At 39.7% G+C, this 15,000-nt stretch overlaps 1 protein-coding gene across 4 annotated transcripts in view; it reads right to left on the minus strand.

Annotated features, from left to right (window-relative positions):
* triob (trio Rho guanine nucleotide exchange factor b) overlaps positions 1–13,593 on the minus strand; it is a 102,622-nt gene extending 89,029 nt beyond the window's left edge. The window contains exons 1-2 of one of the 4 annotated variants that reach the window (XM_034873173.1): positions 13,255–13,576; positions 1,851–1,904 (exon numbers count right to left, since the gene is read on the minus strand). In XM_034873173.1, coding sequence (XP_034729064.1) covers positions 1,851–1,904; positions 13,255–13,324 — 124 coding nt within the window. In that variant the 5' untranslated portion in view covers positions 13,325–13,576. Of the gene's footprint in view, positions 1–1,850; positions 1,905–13,254 lie in introns of all 4 variants that reach the window. The other 3 variants (XM_034873177.1, XM_034873178.1, XM_034873179.1) reach the window with 3 other exon arrangements.
* Between the last annotated feature and the right edge of the window lie 1,407 nt (positions 13,594–15,000).

The raw sequence follows: 15,000 nt of genomic DNA on the forward strand, positions 1-15,000 counted from the left end.
CTCACAACTTTTAAACAAATTTATTTTAATGGGAAGCATCTTTCGTGATAACAGCACGATTATGTCAGCAAGCAGTATTGAAAAGCCGTCCAATTGTTGTTGCTGGTGTGTGGCGTTTCTTAATTCTCCGTTGTTCTGATGTGATCTGAATGTTCTTTTTGGGCCTATAGCACATTTTGTGTATACAATGTGCCGGATCAGCTAATAAGTGAAAGATTCATTAGTCTTTTTTTTCCCCTAGAGGACTTACAGTACAACAGAATATTTTAGAGCATTCGCTAAATTTGCATTTAATTCAACGGCAAGTTAATTCTGTAGAGTAACTGAAAATGAACAATGAGCAGGAAAGAAACGGGTTAGAAATGGCCCGTACAACCTGATTACTCTGATTTACAGCTCATGAATTTCTATTCCGATTTCAACAAAAATATACAAAGACACACAACTGCAACCTTAGTTTTTGTGATTCAGCCTCAGGAACGAACTTCAAGGGTTTTTTGGTCAAAAGGCCTGTGCACAGGATTTGGCTGGCATGTCCAAATTATTTCCCAGTGGCACTCTTTTAAATTCTGGCAAGTAGGAATAATAGATCAAGCTGTCAATTAAAACCAGTCTGTAAAATGTTAATCCCTGAATGACCCAATTGGAAAACATCAGGTCAAAACAGTGTCAAACAAACAGGGCTCACAGAGGGACATAGAACCCACTATACTGATGTTTGAGCGATCACAACAATTGATGTATGACTGATGTGTCCCATCCATTACTAATACTCTCCTCTCGCTTTCAATTTTCATGGCATGCACAAAAATCTTTAAGTTAAGTTTTTTGTCTTCACTTTTGATATTACAACTAATTTCTGCCACTATTTTGCCAGCTTTCCTGGCACAGATTAGGCAGCACGGTGGCTCAGTGGTTTTCACTTCTGCCTCACGTTCTGGATTTGAATCCAGGTTGTTCGGCATGTTCTCACCGGGTTTCCTGCGGGTACTCCGGTTTCTTAGCATCATAAAGACATACATGCTAGGTAACAAGGACTACAGTTTAAAATTAGCCGGCTGGCTAACACTGGTGCATTTACAGAAATGTTGATTAATGTGCATTGTCCTAATCAAATAAATAAATCTACAATTACATAAAGTCTGTATAATTTAAAACAGACTTTCTATGGAATACTTACAGTTTAGCCCAAGAGAGATTCAATTTCATAATCTATCTATGGCCCGGGAACTATGCTCACATTCGTTTGTGCATAGCCTTGTAAGGGCACTTGACTTTCTTGTTTATAACCCCCAAAAATCTAACCTTAGAGGGTGACTTGGTGTATTTTTAGTATTTAGGTCCTGGGGGTATTAGGGATGTGACCCCAGAAGGTCATGGTTCCTATGTGATGCCACAGACAGGCTTGAGTCTAACGGGATTCAAGGCAGAAGAGCTTTGATGGTACACACGATTTTACTTAAAGGGGGCACGGCACATGGTGTTCTTGGTGTTTCAGCTCCGTATCCCTCTCACACACATAAATACATACAGTATATAAGCAACACTGTCTCATCCATTGTGAAATGGAGAACATTTTGAACATCAGCCGTATAGCGGTTCTCCTCTTACCCAACATAGAGACAGTTCACGGAGCTCTGAAGCTTCCCTAAACATGAAATACCTTGGTTCCCACTTTCGGCTTGAATTTTATTTTGATAGTTGACAAATGCAAATCAGTGTAACCTTTTCTTAATCAGTGACTGGCAAGACACCTATATGTAGGGATGTTTAGCATGGAATAATCTTCATTCTGCTTTGAAAGGAGATTCCCTATTGGTTACCCATGACTGTGTGACAATCAGACCTACCTGAGGTTTGACCTGGGCCATCTAGTTTGGAGTCACATTTTGGAAGAGAGCAATCTAAAAAGAGACAGGGAGATAAAAAAGAAGTAGTTTAATGAAGGAAGTAAAAGGTGAAAGGACTGTCTTGTGACTTACTGAAGCAATACCACAACTTTCCCCATGTTTTAGTGTCAGAAGTTAGAAATTTGTGATTAAAGGGTACAAATGAGAGAGTAAGCAATTGTGGAACAGCTCTTTGATCTGACTATCTGGATAGTCACTCCCTGAGATTAAACACCATTAGACATGCTGCACGCAGATGCATGTGCACACACATACTGTATATGTGCACTCACATGCATGTAATGCTGAACATGAGCTGGTAAAGACAAACTGTACAGTTAAAATTTTTAATGATCGAGACTATAGATCCTTGTGCTCGCTCTTCTTTACCTTACGCTCACACACACATACACACTTATGCATGACTCTCACCACACCAGCTGATAAGCAAATTAATCATTTAAAGATGCCAAGTACAGTAAATATCTGTATCTCTAATACCTTAGAAATCACCTTCAGGGAAATGAAACGTTAAGATATTCAACCAGACCAGTAAAAAAATCGGAGCTGTGTCTGTTGCGTGGTAGGCTAAGCTTGTCACGTTAGAGGCAAAATTGGGTCCTGTCTGGCTGCAGTGCTTGAATCAGTGGCGCCAGTTTTGGCATCACGATCAATTCAGAATTGATTAATTAATAACGACTGGCTCATTGTGGACCGCCTGCTAATCCAATAAATTACACATAAATAAAATAAGGCGAAATTACGTTTCTTTTATTTCTTCTCGAAAAAGAGATGTGGGAAGTGTTTTTTTTGTCAAATTTATGCTGAAAATAAATAATTCTATCCTGAATAAAAAGACGTAATACGTTTTAGATTTGTACTGACATGCATCTTGTATCTGACATCAGACTGACAAACTTTGTTTCTGGGTCAGTCATCAGTCGGCCACTACAGTGGCATGAGATAACAGGGGCAGCTTAGCTCTTCTTCGCTCTGACTTCCTCTGGCTGCCTTTCTGAAAGGAACAGCCTGGCATATGCTGCTGCCTAACAAGGATTACAGTAACCACCTGGTCACACACTGTATGTTTCATTTTCTACAGAGTAGAAGGGATAAAGTGTTTGGTCCAGTCAATAGTGCTTACCCATACATTAGCATAATTGTTGAGGCCTTATGTGTGTTTGGCATCTTACTTGTTGCAAGGTGTGTTTGAATCTTAGAAAAAGTGTGTGAAAGAAGTAACAAATTTAACTCTAGTGAATGTTTAGATACTCTCTAACAATATTGTCAGTGTTTAACCATCTTTATGATGTATAGTGACTAAATATTGTCCAGAGAAATCATGGCCATCTTATGCTGCCAGGCAGGGATTAGGTGGTAACATGCTCATATGGACAGAAGGAGTCTGTGAAGGAGAGACGGAAGAAGTAATCTTCTACCAAATAGGGTGGCAGAAACTGTGTCAACGCACGTCAAAAACAAGTGACGTAGCTTTCACTTGTAGCCATGATCAAGATCAAGCTGTGAAAAAATGTTTGAAAGGAAACAACATCTACTAAGCATTCTCTAAAACTCTTCTCATCTGAGCTGCATCTATACCTTTTAAAGATAACAAACAGATCAGATTTCTATCTATTCTTTAGGGAGGATGATTTGGAAGGCGGCTGAAACATTTTTATATAGAACGAAAAATTTGTAAGGCCCTGTCTCTTCAAAGTGAAGGGGAACTGTGCTCTTTGATTCACAGATTTATCTCACAGTAATGAAGTGTGAAATATAAATTTCATTTTATTTTCGTTAATGTGCAAACATTTAGTGTTTCATTGGCAAAAGTTGTAGCCAGATGTATGTGTGTGAATGCTAAACCAACAAAATACACAACATTTGCTATGACAGTACAAGACAGGACAGTTCAACACAATTGGCAGTATTTCTTCTGCGAGCCAATACAGTAGGAAGGGATGTGAAGTGTAATCCTCAACCTATTTTATCTGAAGCCAGAGAGGCAAAGCGTCAGTTTAGCCCTCCTAAGCCAGAAGAGCAGTGGGTTGGCACTGTTCATGCGACAGGGATCACAGCCTACTACTGTCTTCAAAGCAAGAGGGAAAGATATAGTGTGTGTGTGTGTTTGTGAGAGAAGGAGAGACTGCACAGTTCCTGTTGGACAGACTGAGCACAGCTGTTGACAGAAGACAAGCAGTCTTAGGCAGCACACAAGCTCACACATGTATGTAAACACACACTGCAGGCTGGGCTTTGATTTTTCCCAAGTTGAGTCCATGTTCTGCTTTGTTAATTATTTTTATGTTTTCATACTGACTAAATTAAGGTTGAGGTTTGTCTTCTAAAAAAGTAAAAAATGCCATTAGTGCAGAGAAGTGCAGTAAAGTGCATGGCTCTAGTATCTGAAGTTGCAAGGATGCAGATGGAGGTGTGCAAGTGTGCTATTTTGCGTGAGAACGTACATAATTGAAAGTTAGTGCTACACTATTAACCTCATATAATGTAAATAGCATAATACCCTAAAACTAAAGAAAAAGCCTGGTAACCCACTCTTTTTCACTCTACACAATGACAGACAACTGACTCACTCTTTAACCGACTTTGCAAATGAAACATGTACACACTTCCTGACACTTAATTCACTGACACTGCACCTTTCTCTTAAGAGGAAGTTCTTAAAAACTGTGTGTCTCAGAACTCAAGGGGGGGCATGGCCTCATGAGTCTGTGGCTGCTTTTTCAAAGAGGGCACAAAACATTGTGGTAGGCTTGTGACTTCAGATACCAGATCCAGATGCTTCCTTGGTTAAAGCTGTAGGGAATGGAAGAGGAGATAGGGGAAGAACTGTAGGGAGGAATGAAACATCTGCTAAAGGGTCAGAAGAGGGGAGAAAGATCAAGAAAGGAAGAATTAGGAATGTGGTGGAATCCTGGCAAACATTTTGTCTATTAATATATGTTTATACAATGGTTTCACATGGTTACACTTTTTAAATGCTTTTGGTTCCAAGAGATGGCATATACCACTGTGAGAATGCTTTGCGTTTTTGGGATAACAAACTCTTCTTTTAACATCGATGCTAAAGTGTTGCGGCAGAACACCGTTGTTCAACAAGTTGTTGTTTTCTTAAAGACACAATATTTAATATTTCTGCATTAGAATTTCTAAAACGACCATATCTATGTTATATATTTTCTGAGTTGTGTAGTTACACTCTCCTAAATGTTTCCGCCAAATGTCAAACCCAGAGAAATCTATTATTTTATTTCTGACACGGGACGTTTCCTTTAGTTGTCTTTCAGCCGTACCGTTCCCCCGGCAATCCCCACCCACACCCATCTCTCAGCCTCGTTGAATTGCTAGATGGCATTTAAGGGTGTCACGATTTCAATTTTAAATCGAAATTAATTTGAAATCTTGAATATTGAATAAAAAAATGGAATCGTTGATACTTCCCCGCCCCCACATCACGTCTGGTCGGCTTGTCAAGCAGCCACACAGGCCCCCACGAGCCCCCCAACAGCGCCAACAATTAAAGGGACCTGGTTTAAAACGTCACGCTTAAACATCGCACGTTGCCTGGTAAAATTTCACATTTTACCAAGCGGAAAAAAACACGCTGGGAGTCTTATCCTCCAACAGTCACAGCCAATCAAAAGAAAAGATAGAAACTGCAGAAGCACATGCAGGAGCCCCATTGACAGAACTTCAGCCCCCTCCTCTTTCAATGAAGGCACCGCTGTGGAAATATTTTGGATTTCCAGTGAGTTATGTTGACAACGTTGGCGTTGTCGACAAAAAATCTCCGCAGGCACCACAAAAACATAGACGTATCTATTAAACAAACAAAAACACAAACTACTCTTGCGTCCTCATTTGGAATTAAACCCCAACAACTCAACAAATCTGTCTTTAGGAAGAACATGATAGAAAAATCACATTCATCACTCTCAGGGGATAAAAAGTAGTTATCTTTGTGGTGTAAGTTTAATTGTTTGGAAATAGTTTGTTATGACACTTAATTGTTCAGATAAGACTATGGACATGGCTGTTTTATTGTTTTTGTTTGTTTATTTGTGAACTTGAATGGAATCTTCTGTGAAGATGACTGCTGCGACAAGAGAAGTTAGATGTCAGGTAATTGTCAATTTTTTTAAATGTATGTTATTGTAACATGATTTATGTAAAGAAATGTTTTAAATTTGACAATGTAGTGTGGTAATTTGCAAACAAAGGTCAGATTTATTGCATAAAAGTCTAGTCTAAAAATGGCATAGCAACCTGTACTTTAAAACAAACAACCCCTGTGGCATTGACATGTGAAATATATTGTCATAGTCTGGTTTTAGCTGCTGGATAATGTTAGCTTGCTGGCTAACTGGTCAGCTACCAATACAGATGGAATCAAGAAAAACTTAATTATGTTGGGGAAAATGCCGCTATTTTATTAGAATCACATTAATAAACGTTACTTAACGTAACATGAATAAACTTGAATGCATTCTAGCTAGTGAATTACATACACAAGAGCAGATATTACAAAACAAGATCATTATTTTAATATATGACAATCCTGAGAGGCTAGGTATGAGGTAATGATGGAAGGCTGTGTGGGAGCGGAGAGGAGGAGGCGATGAAAGGAATGAAAAAGGGTAAAATGACAGGGAGTCTGCAGTTGATTGACAAGAGGTTTCTCTCTTATCAGATGGGGGATTTGCAGGAGACACACAGACCAGCCCACAGCCTATTTTTATGACCCGCAATCCTCCTGTGCCTCAAATCCCCTGTTCATTCAATCCATTCCTCCATCCCCCTCTTCCTTGCTTCCAGAGCTCCAGGCGACATGGGTGGGATGTAGTGATTTATACCTCTGTGCATGTGTGCGTTGTGTGCATGAAGAAATGAGGCTGTCCCACAGGATACATTTCCCATCCTACTAACACATTACCAACCTATTGGAATTCCTGATTATCGACATAAGGCTACCAGCCAATATCTTTCAGGTATATCATGGGTTATCAACTTATCCCAATCACAATGGCAGGAAATAAAATATTTTTTAGCAGCAGTGTTCATTTTATTGCTTTGGTTAGTTTTAGGTGATATAGTAAAGGGCCATTATTAACTGTATGTTTATCACTTAACAGTTCATAATGGGAAAGATCTCTCTTATCCTAGGCACAATGTAGCAGAATGTAGCATAGATCTAATAAGGTAGATCATTGCTCTGCATAGTCTACACTAAGTACAACAGTAGCTCCTGTATGGTCTCTGGTATGTCTTAAGATTTATTTCAAACTGTCCAGAAAATGAATGACAAGCTAAAGTCTTTGACCAGCTTCATTAGAGTTCAAACTACCTGGAATGCACATCTGCATGTTGTCTCTGTCAAAGAAAAGACGACCCTGGTCCTTGTCTGTGTCTTCAAAGTGACCCCTGGTATGGATGTACATGGTATTCTACAGCAATCAATAATTTGGTGAGATGGAGGAGGGGTTACATGTACATAAAATGTATTACGACTCTCTCAAAAAGTGTGTCTGATGAGATCGATCAGCCCAATCCGGCTGTAAAATAGGTAATTGCCTAGCTGTGCTACCTTCTTGATTGTCTTCTTCATAAAACACTCTAATAAACACTAAGAGAGGAACAAGCTATGACAAGCATCCAAACATCTGATCCTTATTGGGAGCATACAGTATGCTTTTTATATAAACTCAAGCAAGGAGGAGAAAACTGCCTCTTCTCACTCACATACAGAACACTGGCCTGGAATCACTCATTTTTGGTATGCTGCTTACTGCTTATTAGCCATGTGGCCATTTGTATTTCATGATTTTAAGACCAATGATTTTCATGATTTGGGCCTTTTTTTGGATAAAAATTTCAGGAACATACACACCACATCCCTGATTTGAACTAACTTTCACATGTAGATATAGAACATTGTTTTTGTTGATTAAGTTATGTGGTTTGTAATGTTACTGTTTCAGGTGAGCTTGAACCTAGACATTTTATATATACATTCTTCACAAAAGGAAAACATCTTACTGTGTGGTGCAAGAGATCACAGCTACAACAATTTACAGTATGCAAAAGGCCAAAGAGGGGTATAACATGCAGCAACGGTCTCAGACAGGAATCAAACCTGTGATGTCGCATTGAACCACTCGCCGATCAAGGCATTCCAGCAGCAAGCACTCTTATTTTGAAGGCAAACCAATTGCTGCCATTGAGCATCAAGATGACATCTAGTTATTTTAATCAGATTTGCAGAGTTTTGGAACCATTTGCTTTAGAGTCTCTTATCACATATACAATACAAATAATGGCATTATTTTATTGTGTTTACTTTGTGTGAATTTGACACATACTGTACTGATGTATAGGATTGTTGAAGAAGAATTATCATGCAGATCACAAAAGAAAATGCTTCCAATCCTGCTGGCAAACTAAACTACTGACCTATTGAATAAAACAATGTTTGGCCATGAAGCCAAACAACTTATCAGCCTCATGACCATTGTGGCACTTTCAGTTTAGCTTGGTTGCCAATGCAGATGCTGCTATGCAGGAGTTTGTTTTATTTATTTTTTACTGTATCTGTCGTATAATAAACATACATGTTGTAAATATGGTTTACAAAAACTAGATTTATATGTCTCTCATGCTTGTCCTCTGTTTATACATGAGTTGAATAAGTGAGATATCCGACTCTGCATGCCGGCCCAAGTAATTCAGCAGTGCAGGCCATGCCAATCTCAGCTTATAGTCTTTAACTCTGACCAACTGCCAATTAGGCTGCCCCTGGATGCAACCGAACGGTTTCAGCCTCATGAGCAGAGTAGCCTACATTTTGAAGGGTGTGCTCCACCCAAGCCTCAGCTCTATAATTTGATGAGTGAAGGCTTGTTTGTCCCTTTAAGTATGTCATGTCCTCTTTTTCTGAATCTCTTCTTTTCCCTCAATCTTGTGTTTTTATTTGCTTTCTTGACCTTACTTCTGTCTTAACTTCTGCCTGTGTCCCTTCTCAGTACACATTTGTCCTTGATTTCCCATTCCCCCCTCTCTCTCTTTATCAGTACTGTCCACTGTACGTTATACTCTGAAGAAGCACACTGCGTGGACTGTTGAAGGGTTCTTCCTCATATACATACTTATTTAAGTATGTCTTAAGTTTTGCTTAAGTATGCAACATAACATTAGGTCATTATGCTTTCATTCCATATGACTGCGCTAGAAGAACATGAAGACTCACTGTTTAGTGATTTGGCTCTCATTACAGCCTGCACTGGCATAGGTCAGGGGGTTCACTTTGGGCACAGAGGGAACTGCCTCACTGCGTTGTCAATACTGACACATCCCTTGTTGATGCTAATGTCTTGTTTCTATACTCAGTGCAAGATACACTCAACAACATGCGGATGAATAAAGAATGCATAAAGAAATGCAACAAACGATGTTGGTGTTTATTTAGTTGTTTGTTTTAGCTTAAATTGGCTGGGAGTCTAAATTGAGCCTCCGCTTTAAGGCCAACTACAACGTTTTTTATTTAAATGCATTGGGGTTTTACAACCTGTCTTTACAATACAAGTCTTTCATAATTATTCTCAATAGAACTACAATGACAAAGCAGAGGTAATTACTTACGCTCCTGCCTATCAATTATTGTCTTGGTCTAAATAAATCTATTATACACTGCTGACTGCAAAGTCACTCATACATGCATAGATGAAAGCATGTCTGCATTAATAATGAATACACTAGAATCCATTCACATACAGTAAGGTATGAAACTGGCTTTGAGGTGCACAGTTTACCTTTTTTGCAACAGACCTAAACGCCATTCTCCATGACAAATGACCACTGTCTTGTGATCAGTGTAGTTATGGCTGCGGATACGGCTCTTACGCAGGTTGTTTAGACAGTTATTTAATCTTATTCCAGGGTGCAGTACATCTGGCTGGTTTTATGTCAATTGAGTTTTACAGTGCAGTTTTGTACAATAATGCTATTACACAGGTCCCGTAACTTCATTACACATTACTCAATTGACAATCTATGAATTAATACCTTTTAAAAATATACTATTGTGCAAATGTTATTTTTGGTTTTGCCAAGATGGCTTCCTTCATAATGCTCCTAAATATTTAACGATATAGCCATCTAAGGATCTAATGCATCACTTGAGTGTCACCAGTGACTACAGGATTTTAGTTCACGTGGAGCTAACGGCTGCCAGGGATGAAGCTAAGAAATAGACAGTAGCTTTGCATTGCAAAAGTTGACTGACTCTATATTAAAAGTATGCTAAAACATCATATACTGAACAGTCGCACAGCATTTTCCCAACAAGCTTTTCAATCTACAATAGGCTAGAGGTTTTGGGAAAGTTGAAGGCCAATTATCAATAAGAATGGCTTGGTCATGCAGTTGCAATAATTTTGAGATTGGACTTTAAGTCACGGAACAAGCAACCTGGGAGAGTGACTCAGCAGCTGAGCTGTGATCCACAGCATCAGTGTGGGACTCAGAGATGGAGCTCCATCTGCTCACTGAAAAAAATCAAGCAAAGAGGAACATCAAGTATTTTCAAGGGCCAATAAGAAAATTATTGATCTAGGTAAAGAAAACTAAAACAAGTGCAGGATCAAAAACTAGGACAGGGAAACTCTTAGTTCTTTGCTTTGTAGCTACAAACTCACATTTGGTCATCCAGCCAGTCAGTAAGTTAGTCTCTCACTAAGCAAAGCAGCTCAGACAGCCAGTCAGTCACTTTATGTCTTGTTCAGTAGAGGAATCTGACATATTCTAGCCTTCACTGACTAACTAGGGCACCAAAGTGCATCCAGATCCCCAGCAAAACAAAACACACTCACACATACACAGAGCCCTAGAAATAAAGTGCTTGGGATCAACTGGGATGAGCAGCTGTGTGCCAAGATTTTAACATGCAACAAGCTGGCAGCAATTAGGGAGCCTGCTGAAGAGGCTACAGGGAGCGGGCTGGCCATTACTACTGGTCCTTCACAGTGAAGCTAAAGGAAACATAAGGATAAATAGTAAGCATGCATATCATTCCATGCTTGAATAAACTGCTGTTATATGTGATAATCCTTTTATATTAATAATAGTATATATACAGTATATATATATATATATATATATATATATATATATATATATATATATATTATATAATATTAAAACTATAAATAATTCACAGATGTTTTTAATGTTAGATTAGGCTAACTTTAGGCTAAGAATAATTAATTAATTAATTTGATAAATGTCATAAAGTGATGGAAAAGGTATATGAGTCTGCTAAATTAATTTACAAATTAGTTAGTTTGAGTACAGTCCAATTAAAAGCACATTAAGTGTAGAAAATGGGTGGATTCTTTGATTTGTTCATCTTTCCAATAAGTCCATCTTTGTGTGCCACCAAATTGGAATGAAGTATCGCACATTAACCAAACAAGGTACCTAGACACTTTATAAACAATCAGTTCTAATCTGAGCTGAAGACATCAAGGCAGGTATTTGACCTAATTCACCATTTTAACAGCCCAAAAACTGTTTCCCATGCTTTGTCTTCATAATCATATCTTATGACAAAAAACCTAAGGCCATAACCTATTTCTGTCTCCACATGAATACTGTATGAACTATGTTTGCCACTATATAAACATCCAAGCAGTCCAACTTCACTGTGAGCCAACTTTCCAGCCTGATCCAACACAGCTATAGGAAAATAAATTGGCAAGCATCCAACCAACAGTAAGAGGGACTGCAACATTTGAATACAATCCACTTTGACAACATTCCTCACAGTCTAACTGGCAGAAGCAATTTCCAGCAGAGAGTATGGGATTTAAAGACAGTTTTCAGAAAGTATGTTGTAAACATTTATGCACGCTGGCTTTATTATTGATTCATTTGCACGATACATGCTCTCTGTGTGTGTGTGTGTGTGTGTGTGTGTGTGCCTAAATGTGTGCAATCTGCTGAGATAGTGAACAGCAGACCCCCAGGCACCAGGTGTCACAGAGAGAAACAGCTGAGAGAGAGATAGAAAGAGAGACAGCTGCTTCTTCTGGTGTGTATCAGAGGTGGTCCCTCTCTAATGGTGGCAACATATTTCCAAACACTGGACTTTTGCTTTAACATGTACATTTCAGAAGTTGTAAAGGCTTTCCCTGTCCTCCTAATGCCTGTGTCAGATTGGGTTAAAGAAGTATTTTATGTGGCTGAAACAAGTGGGGGCTTGATGATGGATTCAGATCCATGAGGGTGTTGGCTTCAATAAGAAAACAATATCTAATCCAAACACATAATGATGAGTGTCATCTCTAAAACACTGACCTTCTCTTAGAAATGTGTGTTATACAGGTTTGAAAAGCCAAACTAAACCACATTTTGAAGGGGAAACATTGTACAGTACAGAAAGATGTACCAATATTAAGAAATAGGATCCACAACATAATATTACAATGTCAGTATTGACTATAGGCTACCTGGTAATGGGATATTATCATTAGAGTAAGACCAGTGAAATGTAAATTACACCTTACACATACAAAACCTCAGCATAACATACCTCAGATAATAATGTTTCTTAATCACAAAGTACATGACAAAAGTTCCCCTGTCATATTAATAGGCTGATATCGGGCATAAGTGCAGCCCCCTACATAAGGTGTTTACGTTTGGGTGCAGAGTGATAAGGTATGCAAGGCCTATCCTTATTTGTTAGCATGATGCCATCATATCAGACTCAGAGGGGCCCAGTGCGTTGGGTGCAACCTATTGCCCATGCGTGCGTCAGTGGCCTAGCCTCTATCCCTGCATCAGATGTGAGAGACCTGGGTTAAGAGTGATGCATGATGTCATGTTAGTTTAAACAATTCTTCGATCTACACGCCTCTGAAGACCAAAATTAAATTGCAAAATGTTCGACCCATATCCTAGGGGTTCGTGATAAATACAGCCTGTAACGTCGACATACTCGTAGAGCCCGGATAGACTGTACGAGCAGTAACCATCCACACCTTGTCGCCTCCTTGGTCCAACCCAAAATGGGGTCACTGCCTAATAATCAAACGCACATTTTTCAGGAGGTGTTATTCAAGCTGTTGTCACCAAAGCCTAGGGGATGATAAGTCTGTGGACTTAAATATGGTATGGCTAAATAACCACAAGCTGTGCGCATCTTTCCAGCATATCCGAAGCGCAGAAGGCTAGGCATTTCGCCCAGGAACCCCGTCAGTGTTTATTTATTTGTCATTTTTGGCAACAATGTTGCAGACCACCAGCTCTACTGTAGCTCTCCCTGAGCCAGACTCGCCCCTTCCCGACTTACCAGATTTGAAAAACGCCGCTATGTCTGCCGCGTCCTTCGCAGCCTCATCTAGTCCCTCTCCTGCGCTCATGGCTGTGGTCGCATCTGCGGAAATAGCAATAGCTATCCTCAAAAGCCTTTATTTTTGCAATAATTATCTATCAGCCGAAGCAGATCTTAACGCTTTTCATTGAAGCAGATCCGGTCATACAATCTGTGTTCCCTTCATTAAGCGAGAGACCTCCTCCTCCATTTTGCCCGAGAAGGGAAAATCCAGGCGACCGATCGGCGGCGCTCCCGAGTTGGGACGTGAAGGAAGGGAGGCGGAGGAATGGGAGTGATAGTGAGGGAAGGCGGAGGTAAAAGAGGAGGGGAGGAGGACTGAGGGAGGAGGACTATTCCGTTTCGAGTGGTGGGTGGGGGTGGGATATCCTGGGATTCCGTTTCGGGGGGTTTTGGTGCATTGTGCGCCACCCAAATTTTGTGTGCGCCACAGTAGCCTACATCAGCAGCCCCCGGTGTCGCTCACTGCGGTCCTGATGCCGGCTGCGTGGGAGTCATTCTCCAGGATTTTATTTCTTAATTTCTCAAGCCCTCATGTTGTGTGATATGTCATATTGACAAACATCCTGTTTTTTAGTAGCCTAGTAGCAGTGCTAGTGTTCTAATGGGCTATTTGATCTTATAGCTAAATTCTTTCGGAAACGTGAGTTTAATATTCCCATGAGGTCATTGAGTTCTGGTGTTGCATTATTTAGTTTCCTAACAGTTACGGCCTTGTCGTTCCCAATGGTAGGCCTACTATTTTTTTACATACATAAAACTAATCGCGTTTTAGCTGATAAAGAGACAATGACGACGCAGGAGAATGATTGTTCGATTATCCCTTCATCTCCTAGTGATGAAGATGATGCTACAGTATGAGGTCATTTGCCCCACAAATCTAACACAGTTCTCCCTGATAGCTGCAGCTCTCTTCCTTCAATAGGAGCAGTGCACTGCTGCCATCTGGGGGTCGCCTGCACAAATGTCCCTGGATAGTTAGCTATGTAAAGAGTATGCAGTTTTCCTCGTTGACATAAAGGCCTAAATAATAAAATAATCATTAACTCATTTGAAGTAGATGTCATATGTCAAACAAACTTGAAGTTCTGCTTTAGGATACGAACTGTTTGGGCCTGACATTAGTTTGATTGATTCCGCAATTAGACACACCTGTAATTAAAGTTAGGCCTTGCTGTATAGTAGTAGTAGGCCTAGTAGACCTACTTACCTAACGCTCGTGGTCATGGTTTTAAAGTAGCCTAGCCTAGGCTAACGTCACTCGTAAATTAACAAAGAGAGTAAAACATAGGCAAAACTATATGGGGTTTTAAAGGTTGGATATAGCTAGACTACGACTAACTGTATAGCTATCTAACAATAGTTTCGTTTGTTAAACTAGCATATTATGGCCAAGAACAAGCAGTTGACTTTTTCCATAGATGTAGAGAAGTACAAATAGGCCTACGGCACGAATGTTACCGTCTTCCGGGTCTACATAACGTGACTTTCCCTGTCTGCTCTCCTGCTCCAACCACTGGAACTGATTCCGATTCCATGGCCTTTGAGAAGGGCTCTGTCAGTCCATATGCTACTTTCAACTGTTCATGGACTTAGCCAACGGTATTTTTTTGTATTTTGAAAGAGTTCTGTGAATAAAATAAAATAAATTGTCAACATTTCTTTCTAAAACAGCCTTATTTTTCCAGTCTATGTGACCAGCCC

The sequence above is a fragment of the Etheostoma cragini genome, chromosome 6 (assembly GCF_013103735.1).
Source record: "Etheostoma cragini isolate CJK2018 chromosome 6, CSU_Ecrag_1.0, whole genome shotgun sequence".
NCBI classification, from domain to species: domain Eukaryota; kingdom Metazoa; phylum Chordata; class Actinopteri; order Perciformes; family Percidae; genus Etheostoma; species Etheostoma cragini.